Source organism: Syngnathus scovelli, chromosome 11 (assembly GCF_024217435.2).
Source record: "Syngnathus scovelli strain Florida chromosome 11, RoL_Ssco_1.2, whole genome shotgun sequence".
In the NCBI taxonomy this organism is placed as follows: domain Eukaryota; kingdom Metazoa; phylum Chordata; class Actinopteri; order Syngnathiformes; family Syngnathidae; genus Syngnathus; species Syngnathus scovelli.
In genome coordinates this window covers 11488919-11503291 of record NC_090857.1, presented here as the reverse complement: position 1 = coordinate 11503291, position 14373 = coordinate 11488919, and the positions used below count along the sequence as shown (strand labels likewise).

General features: G+C 39.9%; 1 protein-coding gene across 1 annotated transcript in view; it reads right to left on the bottom strand.

Annotated features, from left to right (window-relative positions):
• kif5ab (kinesin family member 5A, b) overlaps nt 1-14373 on the bottom strand; it is a 49667-nt gene that overhangs the window by 30439 nt on the left and 4855 nt on the right. The window contains exons 2-8 of the mRNA XM_068652402.1: nt 3087-3174; nt 1950-2023; nt 1618-1722; nt 1453-1501; nt 748-803; nt 499-586; nt 294-418 (exon numbers count right to left, since the gene is read on the bottom strand). Of these exons, the coding sequence (XP_068508503.1) occupies nt 294-418; nt 499-586; nt 748-803; nt 1453-1501; nt 1618-1722; nt 1950-2023; nt 3087-3174 (585 nt within the window). The remainder of the gene's footprint in view (nt 1-293; nt 419-498; nt 587-747; nt 804-1452; nt 1502-1617; nt 1723-1949; nt 2024-3086; nt 3175-14373) is intronic.

The following is a 14373-nucleotide window of genomic DNA, read 5'->3' as shown; positions in this document are numbered from 1 at the left end:
CTGTGCATTTTATTGAGAGAAATACTTTTACATTTTCAATTCCCGCTCATGTGTAAAAAGCACATCAAGCGTGGAGGTGAAATCATTGTGTTTTGGGAAACTGTTCATTTCTATAGGCTGACTCATTCAACATGGGATAAAATAGTATCAATAAAAAAATAAGAAAATAAAAAACAAGACATAAATAAAAATATACAAAATAAAATAAAAATTAATAAATAAATGAAGAAATATCCCTCATTTCACATTTGTCCCCTCTTCATGGATGCTTAAGCGATGTCCGCATGTCTTACCTTCTCACTCCCAGCCAGGTCCACCAGGTAGAGCTTCCCGCTGAGCTTCTGCTCCGTCTCCACGTTCTCCTGCTTGATGTTGATCAGGAAGATGCTGTGACTGCGCGAACTGTGCTCATTCATATCTGAGGAATGACACAAGTTGGCCGTCACGTCATTTCACTGCTTTAATTGAACATTTACGGCACGTAACGGAGAAACTCACTTGTGACGGCGACATGACGGTTGACTTTTCCCTCATCTATCACATCCATCACTTCATCTGGACTGGTGACAAAGCGCTCAGTGCAACCCTTGGGGAAGAAGGAATGTAATATAATATTTGGAACTTATTGAAGGCAAGACAAGGGAATACGTTTTGGGAATCTGACTTTTGCACAAGAGAGTATTCTACATCTGTGTGATAAAAGAGGGACAAATCAAAGCACATTTGAGTGAGTGCAGGATGACTCACCTTCACATACGGGACTCTGTATTTGTCTTCATGCACTGACAGATTGGTTTTGGTCACTGCGGAGAAGCGAGGCGAGAGAATGCAAGGTCATTGCGTTGCATTCCTCTGGTGCCTATTGTGTTAACTGAACAAAATGTTTGTTGTGGTTGTTGTCTATTGTGGTAGCAGTTTGCTCTGCGTTGCATCAGTGAGTCGAATTCTGAGTGTGGTGTTGGTGAGAGTGTGGCTCCTCTTCCTATTACCTATTTTTGTCGGAGTGCAAATCACAAGAGGTTAACTGTTATTTTATTTCTACGAATGCACAATTAAAGTCTTCAAAAAACTGAATGTGCACATTTTAGAAGACGGAGGAGTTTGATGGCGTAGGAAGAAAGCATGAATGTGATTGACTGGTGATCAGTCCAAGATTTAGCCTGTTTCTTTCACCAAATGTCAGCTGGTATTGACTTTTCTGAATTGCCCTCATGTGTAAATGAGAGTGTCAATGGTTGTTTGCGCCCTGCGATGGACTGCTTATCACTTCAGCGTGAATTCCGCTTTCTGAGCCAAAATTCAACAGATGGGTTCCAGCTCACTCAAAATTTGTAATGGCAAAGACAAATAGATGGCTGAAAATGCCTATTTTTATGCCTGTATAGTTAATAAATGTTTTAGAATGACAAGAATAAAAACTGAAAAAATTTTTTTTTAAATCTGAGCACGCACCGTCTAGCAGGTCCCGAATTTTATCCATGTAGATCTCAAAGTAGGACACCTGCAAATACAAAAACAAAAAAAAAATTTGCGGTGCTTGGCTGACTACCTCATAGCCAGATTATGACATCACAGGTTGTACTGTTTGCGAGAAAGGTCCATCAAGTAGAAACCAACCTTGATGTGGAATTCCAGGTTCTCGTCCATGGCAAATATGTGTTCGAAAATGTCTTCTGCAATCCGGGGGATGATGCCCATCCCCTGGGGGTCATGAAGGTTGCCCTGCAAGACATGAAGTGTAAGTGAAGAGGCGGTGGAAGGGGGTCGGAGGTCTTTTAAGTTGCTCCCCATGGGGACTGGAAAAGTGGTTCCCTGCAGAGTGCCCAGGCAAGAATGCATTGAAAAGCAGCTTTACAGTCAGTCAGCTTTAGTCATTAAAAAAAAAAAAATCTTCTATTTGCTCCTCCTAAGGATGTATCTTTTGAATTATTGATGTGACGCTACTGTACCTCCATAGTGTGAGTCTTTCCCGAGGCCGTCTGGCCGTAGGCGAAGATGGTCCCATTGTACCCGCCCAGTACATCTAAGAAAGGGAAATCAGAGATGCATGAAAGTGGAAAAACTATACGTGGGGGAACAGCGGTGAGAGAAAAAAAAAGTTGGAACAAGTTCAGATCAGCAAGCATCAAAGGATTAACCCAAAATGTGATGAGAGCCAATACAAGCCCCATCTGGATTTTTTTTTTTTTTTTTTTTTTTTAATATAGTGCTGTTCAAATCTTGATCAAATCTGGATTAAGCCTGGTTTGACATTCCAAAGCACCTGACCCTTCATGCACGAGGCAATTATTTGATAGTGCCTGATAAAAACAGCACATGTGGTGTTAAACAAGGACTCCCAGCATGACCTGCCTGCATGTATACAGCAGTGAAAACCAACCATCTGCCTGTCTAAAATGTATATAATAGCAATTAGCAACACACAGTGGCATGCCTCAAACCGCTAACAAGAAGAAGGAAAAAAGAAGAAAAATCTCAATTTTAGATAGCGGACAAAATAACCAATTAAGTGACTCTCACTCTCTCACTGGCCTGCCACTCCTCAAACACGACAGTGCATTAATCCTTTATCTCACGTTTTCCATTTTTATGCTCAATTATGTTTGCCTTGTCATTCTATCCTCCCCGAAAGACCGTCAAATTTATATAACTTGACAAATGAACCCCTTTGCATGCTCTGTCTACTTAAATGGAGTGCCCCACTTGATGCAAACGTGGCACAAAAAGTGTGAGCCTGAAGGTGGAGAATAAGAGATGCAGGTTGTTGGGGATAGGTGACAGATGAAAGACTGTCATGGATAATAGCTCAACGTGATCAACGCTGTGTGCTTTTTCAAACGTGTGTATCACTGAAATTGTTTTTCTCACATCCATCTGAAAGAAGCTGTTAATATCCGCAGCCCTTGAAAGGTTTCTGCCGCTCAGCGGAGCAACCATGAAGCTGTCAATCTCCCTTGTTAAATTGAAAAATGAAATAAAATTACAATACTATCCACTGTGAGCAATCATGTTCTGCCATTGTAATTAAGGAAAAATGAATATTTAGAAGAAAAGGAAACCAAGCGGCAGTTTGGGGACTCACTCACCTTTGACAATTTGCTTGGCACAAGTGTTGTAAACCTGCTCCTGGGTGGAATTTGTGGGGAACACCTGGTCAAACACGTAGCACCTTCCCTGTAAAAGAAAACCGCTGTGTTTGAAAAAGTAAAGGTCAGCCAACCCCCCTCATCATCAGCCGCCATCAATACGAGATGCTTCTATAAAAGCTGCCAGCACATAAGAGTAAATATCTCCTCTGTGCACAGTAGACACGATTTACAGAGGATGGATCCTGTGGCGTCCACGCACAAATGCATCACTTGTGTGTCTTTTTTTTTATTTTTATTATTGCTGTGAATTGTGAGTCCACACAGAGTGAGAAGGCATGGAGGTGAAGCCATTAGAGGCGGCGTTCAAGGACTTGCCAAGCCAAGTCAAGCGCGGAGGACAAATGGTATTGCAAGGAGGGAAAACGCATGCAGATAAAATAACGACAGATGAAGTGAAGGAAGCAACCACAATGGGTCTCTTGGTCAGTCAAAAGCCACTCATATTGTAAACTGAAAATATAAATCTATTCATCAATTTTTTTTTCAGCTTATTTCTTTCCATTTTAGGTACTAAGGATTCTGAGATAGAAAACGCTAAATGTAATTTCCCTGCAGAAGAACTAAGCCGTGTCAAAGCTACAGGAAGTAATACATGTGTTTTTTTGTAGTTAGTTAGTTAGTCAGTCAGTTAGTCAGTCAGTCAGTCAGTCAGTCAGTCTGTCAGTTAGTTAGTTACTTAGTTAGTTAGTTAATTAGTGACTAGTCAACTAAATTAATTAACTAAGCAACAAACGAGAAAGTCAAACGAGAAAGTCACCGATTGGCTGCCTAACTAGTAAATTGACGCAGTAATTTTTAACCTGACTAAATATATATTCTGACTGACTGATAAACTTACAAACTGAGGGTTTGTAAATTTCTATCTGCACGTATCCAGTCACGTTTTATGACTCAGGGAGGTAACACAGGCAAACGCCATAGCCTTCAACCAGAGGATGAGTAACGCAGATGTGAACACGTGATGAACAGTATAGACTGGTAAATATTTATATATTTATACGGCATTCTCCTGGCATACTGATTATTACGAGTAGGGAGTGTCAGAGAAAGGCTATAGAAGAAAAATGACTTTCATCTTGGGTGTTAATGAGGAATGTTCCCCTCATTGTTAATGCAAAGCTCTTAAATCCCCAATGTAATCCCAACAATTAAATAATAATATTTTGCTGACGCTCATCGAGTGTGGATTCGTGAAGGCATGTACTGTACCTCCCCGGCTGTTCCATCTTTTTCAGTGTTACATAATCCACCATATAGAGACGCTTTTCTATGTGCTTTCTAAAAAGGCCATATGATCCGCAGGGACGCTGTGGGCCACGATTACATCATTTGCGATAAAGCGCACAAGTTAATCTCTCACAGTATTACTGGAGAGGAGAGCTGCTGCTTTTCAGTCTTTTTTTTTCTGCTATATAGTTGACAAAAAGCAGCTTGTGGCAGCCGGGTTTCAATTGTGATTAATGATTACGGTAATATTTAGACTTTTCAATCATAAATACTCTTTATCAAATCTGTCACAAGAAACATTTGTCTTGTTTACGATAACAACGGCCAGCGGCCTGGTATTGATTTATGTTGAAGTGACAATTCTGAGTCAAGCCAGCAAATACTAAATTTACAACACCAATATAACTAATAAGTTAATGTGAAGGAGCTTTTTTTATAACATATTTTTGCCTGTTTCGCTACGTATGTCTCACAAAACTTCAATTTTGCATCAGTTGAGGGAGCATAACAGGATTAAGACATGTTAATGAATAATGGGCATGAAACATGTTAAGCAAAAAAAATACAATTGTGCTAACACTATGCAGTGCTATTTTCCTATTAATTCCGGCAAACGTTCAATAAGGGCCTCTCTCAATTCTGTTTGTTCTTTAGTGTCACTAATCATTTCTTTCCCCATAATCCCTGAAACTATAAGGTTGTGTTTGCCATCCTTTCAACATGGCCCGCCGTTCCCTGAAGAGCAACTGAACTGCTCCAGTTGCATGACACTTCCTGCCGTTGAGGTTCCACACAATAAATATAAATTCCTTCTCTCCAGCTGCACTATTAAACAGTTAAATTAACACATCAAAATGGAATGTGTTTGTCTTGATAAAGACAAAGACTCTTTGCATTGTATCGAGTTGGGACTAATCTATAAAATTTCCCGAAGAAACGCTGACACCAATCATTAGTGGAGCGGAAAAAAAAAAATTGTTCTACTCAGCTGAATGAGTTAGACATAGAGTGGGAGCAGAATAACACAATGACCTCCCACTTTACAGCTGCCGCGTTGCATAAAGGGATTTGATGCTTGTGACAAAGGCAGGGAGGAGACGGAGGGAGGAAAACACTTTTCCTTACAACAGCAACATTTGCTCCACAAGTTCAATCTAATGAGATCTGTAGTATCCCAAAGACTCCCTTTATAAAGATGATAATGATCTGTTTACAAATACTGCGAAAAATAACCTCGCTTCATCTGCCTCAAATAAATCTATCCAATCAAAGGGCGACCTTTCATATTGACATTTAACTCTGGAATACAATTCTGAATCTTCCAATTAATCTAAGATGACTTTTGGTGAGGTACACGCTGGACTCATAGGGAATCAGCTTTGGAACTTTGCCATGGAGATCATTTTTGCCCAGTCTTGTCCTCATTTTTGACTCATAGACACACACGCTAACTGAGACGAAGAAATTCTTTTGACATTGTCCTTGGTTCCCTGGTGACCTCCTGGAAGAATCCCTACAGTGCTCTGTCTTGGGGTAATTTCTGTAGGCTGTCTCAGTCTGGTTTTGTGATTTTTCAATTTGTGTTGTCCTGAAGCGTTAGGAATGACTATAACCCTTTCCAGGTTGAGATGTCAATCACTTTGTCATCTGCTTTCTTCCTTTGGTTCATGATATTTTGTTGCATTCTTTTGCCAGTTTCATTTTGTCAGACTGGTTAGAACCGGTTTGGGCTTGAACATATCTGGAGTTAATCAGGCTTGGGTTATGGTTAGTGAAAATGAAATTAAATTAAAAAAACATTTCAAAAAAATAAATTCAACCATGTAGAAAGTGTTTTATGTTTACTCGGATTATCTGTCTCTGATGTTTGGATTTTTTTGATGATCTTAAACATAAGCCATGAAATATAAAGCGCCTAACATGAAACATGAGACGTTTGAGAAAGCGGTGTCAGACACAAGAAAGAGCCGTGTAATATTTTCTCAGAAATGAATTCAATGTGTTAATATGCCTCTGGAATTAATAAGATCACATTTTCCCTCGACTGGAGGTTTCAAAAACCACAGCCTGATCGTTTTATTCTTTTTGCATAATCGCACTGAAGCCATTTTCGAGTCCCATGTGAGAGGAATAATCAATACAATTAAAGAACATGTCGCTGCCAAAAAGAAAATAAGAGCGGCTAAGGATTTATCAAGCGGGAGAAAGGTGCTTAAAAAGAGAGAAGTGGAACAGGTCCAGCACTTGAGCAAGTCTTATTTCAATTGCATTTTGCTGTACTTTAAGGAATTAGGGACAAATGAATAACCCATAATATTGGTCATGATTTCAGTTAAGCACCTTACAAAGTACTTGACCATATCTTTGTCGTGGGTTCAGTACATTGAGAATCTCCTGCTGCCTGAACTGTTTTAATGTTTTATTTTGATTCAACACAGAGTCTGCTTTGGAGGTCGGCAGAAATTAGAGAATATTGTTGACTCTCGGAATTGTGAGGATTTCAAATTCAAAAAGTCGAGTCATCGATTGGTCTAAATCTATAGCTCACTGTCTTAAGTTAAAATGCATATTATGGTATGGAAGTAACTCAGCAAATGAAATCTGTTTACAAGTCATGTATTTTCCATCTTCAGCCACAAAAGGTCACCTTCTAAGGAAAGGCCAACGTGTCATTTGAAACGGGTGACAAATTACCCGAGACTAAAATGCAACTTAGAGTAAGCATATGCACAAACACAAGGGACAACAATATAATGCAGGTATGGAAAATATCTTAGCTTGGCACTAATTGAGTGACAAAACTATAGGGACTCAACAAAATTCACTAATAACAGTATGCAAAAATGTTGGATTGAAATTAATTTTTTATCAAGATGGACCAGTTTACCGTGGGAGGAATGTTTCGACACAAAGCTCTTTCCACTTCTCTCAAGACGTATTGCTAAATATTTGAAAGGCTGAGCTATGCCAGATAAAAAGATTAAGCCACCCACACATGGTGAGGCAGATGAGGAGGCCGCCATTTAAGTTCAGCGGCTTGTCTCCTTGACTGACTCCTGCTTTGCTCCGTTAGTCGTCGTTTGTGTGCGTGTCTGCTCTCCTTGGAAAACTTTGTGCTGCACAAGTTCTACTTTAAAGTTACCAAAGGGCCTTATGAGTTGACAGTGGCTGCAATCCTGGGACATTGTGACTTTCTAAGAACGTAAACCAGCAGATGTTCATAGAAAAAACAAGTGTTGCATTTATATGTTTCCTAATTATTGTAAAAAAATATATATATCATTCTCTCATTCACCGCCAGCCCAAATGGAACTTTGACGTCCATAGCTGTTAATGGCAGTGAATGACTCAACGTGATTATGCTCTTCACATAAATTACTATAATTTATTATTAATCATAACATAATCAAAATATACCATTAAAAGTAATTTCTGTATGAAATCTGTGAGTCAAACTGGTAACCCTTCGTATTAATCAGTAGAAGAAGTAGCACTCAGTTGTCCTCATTACAACAGAGAGTCAAAATGTATTAGGAGCACATTTTGTTTTTTTCTCACTAATCTGAGAGCTCCAACGAAGCACAGTTGACTGGCAAACAGCCTTCGGGTTTGTAGTAGTGATGATGCATGGTGCTGAGAGGGGGGGAAAAAACTGGTGTTGATTACTCTCGGAATCTTTGGCTCAACTTTTCTCCTGTTTTAGTCAGCTACAAAAATATCTTTGGTTGTTCAACTCCTACTAGACAGAAAATTGCCAATCTTTTTTGCCTTTGGCATTTAATGCGGTGGAGCGTGGTGTCAGTTTGATGATCCTTTCGAGGATTCACCACTTAAAAGTCAGCTTGCAAAGATAATTTGTTGTTATCTCATATTAGCTTTTTTTTCCCCACTGACAAGAGAAACGAGTCCATCAGAGCAAAGAAAATGCTGCATAATTCATGAAGACGGGAAATTAGTTAGGGAACGGACAAGAACACAAGAATTTGTCATTAACTTTTCACACCGGAAAATGAGCTTAATATTAGCAACCATATGGATAGAAGAGGATAGTGGAGAGAATAATTAGAAGGCATTCAGTTGAGCGTGACAAGACAAGAAAAAGTTATTTACCAAAGAAGAAAATGAATGGCTCCCTATACTTCCCACTTGATTACAAGCTAAGGTGGCCCATGAGAGGGAGGGACTCCATATTGGATGCCGACACACTGTAAAGCATCTACAATATCGAACGGCTAATGGCTCCACTTTTTACTCTTTCATTCCACGCCGTATATTCACTAGATTAATTCAGTCTATGATAAATGTAAAATAGATGTGTAAAGTCAGCCAAGAAACATCTATTTGTTGTTTTTTGTTCTAAGGTAAAAAATATTTCTTTGTCACCATCTTGTGGTCTCTTGGTGCTAAGGAACTATGTTGATGTGAGTTAAAGAGCCGAATTTAGATAAAAGTAGCATAATATAAAAATTAAATAAAAAATTAAAAGTACTTTTAAAAATACATGTTGTGTCTTCTTTAAGAAAAGCATCATTTGTACTCCACCATGAATTAAATCTGCACAGCAGCGGTGACTAATGCAGGCAATTTATAACGCAAAAAGTGCAAACTGCTCTATGTGAAATTTAAACAGCGTGAGCTTGTGGTCCTGTGATCTTGGAATGATCCATCCGCAACCATGCATGAGTCAAAGGAAGATGCATGCCTCTTGCCATCCTTGGGGAACCCTGCCGATGACCACATCTGACTAGTAATGAATAATGCAGCGTCCATTAAAAGCTATCAGAAAATAATAAGCGAATCGCTCATTTCTGGATGCCGTTTAGGTGGTTAGCCGGGGGTATATTGCTGGTGGAGTACTCGAAGAAATAGCCCTGTAGGCTAGAATTTTCATATTTAGCATTGGGAACATGTCTGCTCTTTTGTTGTAGTCATTGAACCGTGATGTGAGTTAATTTGGATTATAAAAGGGCCTCGAGGGAGGAGAAAAACAACACCATGCAATGGGACTTAGCATAAAATGTAAATTAGTTGAGAAAAATCCTTACAGGTGAAGTGGAATGGTTGCTTTGACTCCAGGGGGGAATTTAAATGAAATATTTACAATGGACAGATAGATGTAGACTAATATTGATGGATAATATTAATCCCCTTGATTATTTGGCCCCACTTCCATTATCAAAATTCAGCTAGAATCAAATCATATCTCAGCCACCACCCTAATGAGGATAAATGATATAGAAAAGCTTATGGATGGTGAAGGAATGGGGTCGAAATACAAAAGGTCCTGCCTAGCTACAAAAACAGATATGCTCAAACCTCATTGAATAAAATGCATAAGCAGAAAAGTATATTCACATATTAAATCAATAAAAGAAACATTTTAAGCATATAATTATACCTACACACCAAATAAATAAAGAAGACAGAACTAGACATTTTTGATAAGTGGTAATGAGAAAGGTTTTTATAAACTTTATGATCTGATATATATTTCTGAGCACTTTGAAATAACAAATGTCTTTTGATATATTGCCTAAATGACCCTTAAGGAACTGTGTAATGCATGCCTGATGTTTTTCTCTAAATCATGGACACGGCCAGAGTCGTCTTGACCGTTCAGTACTTGATTGTATCTTATGTTTTGACTAATGCTAAACGCCAGTTTTTGATTACTACTGAACGCTCTGCACAGAGGGAAATATTTTGCCTAACAAAGAAAAGATACGGTTGCAAGCATGATTAAACTAAGAATATAATGACGTAAGCAAAGACATGAAGTATCAAAAGAACAAACTTTACATAGTCAGGGAACAGCAATAGATTAATGATGTCACAGCCAAAAGCTAACATAATTTCGTACAAAATGACAAAATTGAAAGAATGAGGTACGACAGTGTATGTCCAAGATTGGAGAAGAATGTTCACAGGAAGGTCACGTGGAGATAAAACCAGCAGGTGCCAGAGGGAGCCAGCCAAGGACTCGGCCAAAGATGATCGCCAAGGCCGAAAGACGGGATGGAAGACAACAGCCCCCACACACACCGAATCGCCCATAACCAGCACCTACTCCCATGGCGAACTTGCCCCACCCCAAAGACTCATCACCCATCAATCTCGGCCCACAATGTGCAACTGAATATAAGCTGATCAAAGAACGTTGAACATTGCCTTTTCTGAATGGAGACTTTCTGCTCTTGAAAGGCCCAGCGCTATATTGTACTTTGCTGAAAACAGAGCTTTCTGAACAAGAATTGTGATTGAACTCAACCAACCTGTGTAAGTCTAATTTGTGCTTCAGTGTCTTAGCATTTTCCTAAATCTGAAGAAATCAAACGAGCACGCGGTGAGTAAATTGGATAACCGGTGATTGGCAATGGCTTTTGCCGTGAGGCGCAGATAACGCGCTCCCTAAATTGTGGACAAAATCCAACAATGGATAAATAGCTGAAGGTCAGCTGTGATAGGCTGCAGCTCACCCATGACCCAAACTATGACAAGTAAATACTATTTTAAAAAAAATGGATAGATCAATCATAATAATAATAATAATTAAGATCACTGCGATCACACTTCTGCCGCCAAAAGTCACTCAGCTGAAGCTCAAACTATAACCAAAATGAAAATAAGCGATACCAGAAAAAATTGCATGGACGGTTCTCTCAGCACAAACCAGCTTGGATAGGATCCAGTTGACACGCGACCTTAATGAGGACAAGCGGATTAGAAGACTGATGATCATTGATCCTTGAAGTGAGGTCATGTGCATCATAAAAGTTCAAAAACAAACACGGCGTCACTCATTAGCATAAAATGAATTAACAGAGGAGGTCCTTTTTTTTAAAAAAAAAGTCACACACTGACTACTTAAATATTCTGCATGCCAACTGAGTGCCGCAGCACATCAGCATCACGCAGCCCACAGCCGGGAGGGGTGTCAGCTGGGAGCATGGATTAAAATAAGTATGCGATAAAAGGTTTTGGAAGGGGGTCAGACAAGACAAGACAAATGTTAACGAAAAGCAGGGTTAATCAATTTGGATTTTAGATTGAAAAAAAAGGCTTGAGCTCAGCAGCACTCTCAAGTTTAAGTTCAATATATTGACCTGTGATTAATTAAGACGACAACGATGCTCACTTGATCTGCAGAGCTAATGTAGCAGACATGCTACACCAAAATGCTCCGGCACCACCTCAAGGGCACCGCAGTGCACAAACGGTGAAAAGTTCTGCTTTAATGGGCCCTCAAGCCCTTAACCCCGCTAGTCATGCCCTCTTCCACCATGCAGGGAGCGATACGGGCAGTGTACTTGTTTACAAAAGTGGCACGAGTTTATCTAAGCCTGGCACATGTGCAGGCAGAACAACAGCAAAGATGAGCACAAGAAAAAAAAGCAGTTGTTGGAAGGCATTGCGATAATATAAAAATATTTAAGGAGAGGATTTCCTGGCAGCTTTTTTAGACTGTAGTGTGTGGGAATATTTTTTATTTGCTACTCAAAAACTATTGAACTATTACTCACTTGTGAAATATACACCCACAAAAAAATTGGTTCAAAAAATGGTTGTTGGTGACTTTCCTGGTGAAATAAATAATCCCCAAAAATGTCACTCCACCATTTGGATTGAATCCGATGTTTGATGAGTTATAGCAACACCATAGCAGCTATTTAGAATTTAAATTAAGATAGTGGATCAGCTTGAAGCTTCAAACCAATGCAATTGACTGGCAACAAGTCCAAAGTGAGTCCCACTGCTCTTGGCAAAAGTCACCCGAGATATGCTCCAATCAACCCCAATGAGGACAAACGGTACCGAAAATGGAGCTGTGATTGATCGGCAACTAGACCTGCTGTCCTCAGCTGGGAAAAAAAAGTCACCCATAACTTTAATGAGGACAACCAAGCAATAGAAAATGCATGAGTGGATACCCTCTGTGATTGATTGGCAACCATGCCAGGACAGATGTCTGCTCTTTACCGCATGCTCATAATCGTAACAATCACGCCCCTGATGGATAGGAACATCTGCTTTAGAAGCAAACGCTGAAGCCAAATGAAGCTTCACTTACAAAAAATGGCTGTCGTATTATGACGAGACGAGCCTTGGCGTCACTACGCTATGAAATACAGCAAAAATATAAAGCGGGAGAGTACGAGGCGTCGTAGAGAGATACGGGCCGGAGTCGAATTAACCGCGATGCCAAGCAACGGCGGTGGCATCCAACAAGAGAAACGAGCTCACGTCTTGACCCGACATCGCAATCCCATTACAGTGTCCTAATTGGATCTGGTGTGTGCTGCGTAGTGAGAGCATTAGAGCACTTAAGTGTGCTCAGAGGAGACCTTCGGACATTCCATTTGGGATTCTGCTCTCGGTTTGTAGATACCGCAAGAACATTGGCTGGATGTGAGGCGTATGAAATCAGCTTGTACATATATTTGCCTTACTACATTGGTGGGTCAGCTTTTTTAAAATTGTTTTATATTTGTATAGGCACCACTTTGGGTTGTTTTGCAAAAAAACAAAAAAAAATACTGGGTTGATCGAATTTTTTATTAAATTGGGCTGTTTTTAATCCACCATTTTAAGAGTGCAGCATTTTTGAGGGTATAAGAAACAAATGTGTTTGGTGATTAAAAAACAACAACAGTGTCAGCTCATCTGCACTGTGATGCAACTCCCCCAGGCAGCATTATTCTGCTCTACGCACCACCGGCTACAAAAAGCCATCTCCAGTTGTTAGACTCACAACTTTTATTTCACAACTCCAAAAGCACACTATTGCAAACAAATGTGTACAACTTAGTGGACACTCCAAGCCACGTATACCTCGGTCAATTAACACCATTAGTGAAAATGCAACCTTTTAAGACTTATATAAGCAAACTGGGGAATGACAGCCAAGGATATAGGTAATCCATAAAATTGTAAATTGTGTCCAGAAAATAGTCGCTCAATAGCTCTGTACATTATTGTGGAGCGCTCAGCATAGTGAGCGCATGCAAATTTAAGGAGCAAACAACTCAGCAGCACCTCCCAATCACTTCACAATCTCACCCTTAAAAACTCTCTGTGAAATTTTCAAACTAAAATCTGAAAGAGAATACGTGGTGAAGAAAATAGAAAAGTGCCATGTGATTGGCTGGTGACCGGTCAAAGGTGGGCCCCATCTTCTCTCGCCAAGTAAAATAAACTCTGACTAACCCGATAAAATATGGATGAACAGCTGTTGCTAATACATTAGCGTGCATTAGTGTGTTAATGCTATTAAAAGGATTTTGACACTTTCTCACTTTTTTTTAAACCCGTGAGAACAAAACATACAGTATCTGAGAATGTGATTTTATGGATGAACCATTTTAAGAGGCGGGGCGGACCTCTGGGGCATTAAATATAAGCCACTAAATTGAGAAAGTAATGGTCCACAGCCACCGCCGATGAACTTCTACAAAGCCGGTGACCTATATTTTAAAAGCGCCACCAGAGTCACACCACAAGTGCAGGTTAAGCGTTGACCAACGCTTTTCTTATCTTATTAACTGAGAGAGCGAAAAAAAAATGATGCCACTTGACTGAAATTAATTCATAAGGGTCCACAACAATTGGCTGGCAAACGAACCATCAAATCACTTCATTTTGCGGCAATAAGACACCAGAGAATGGTAAGAAGCAGCGACAGTTAAAAGACTGGCGGGAAATAACACTCATCTTGGTCCTAAATCTTGCCGTCGTGTTTTGCTCCAGGTGTGATGCATGCGATCCATTTTCATAGTGTGTATAGCCACTCACATGGCGGCGAGCGTGAGATAGCGATAAATCAACACCGGGTAGAAAAAAATAATACTATCGAGAAGCAACCATCATTATTTATTCAGCATGGTGCCCATCTCTCCTCACCCCCTTTTACCAGCATATTACAAGAAGGTCCCCCGTGCGATGCCGCATCATTGCAGACAGTGAAATAATGCTGACAGGCTGTGTCGCGACAAAGCGGAGT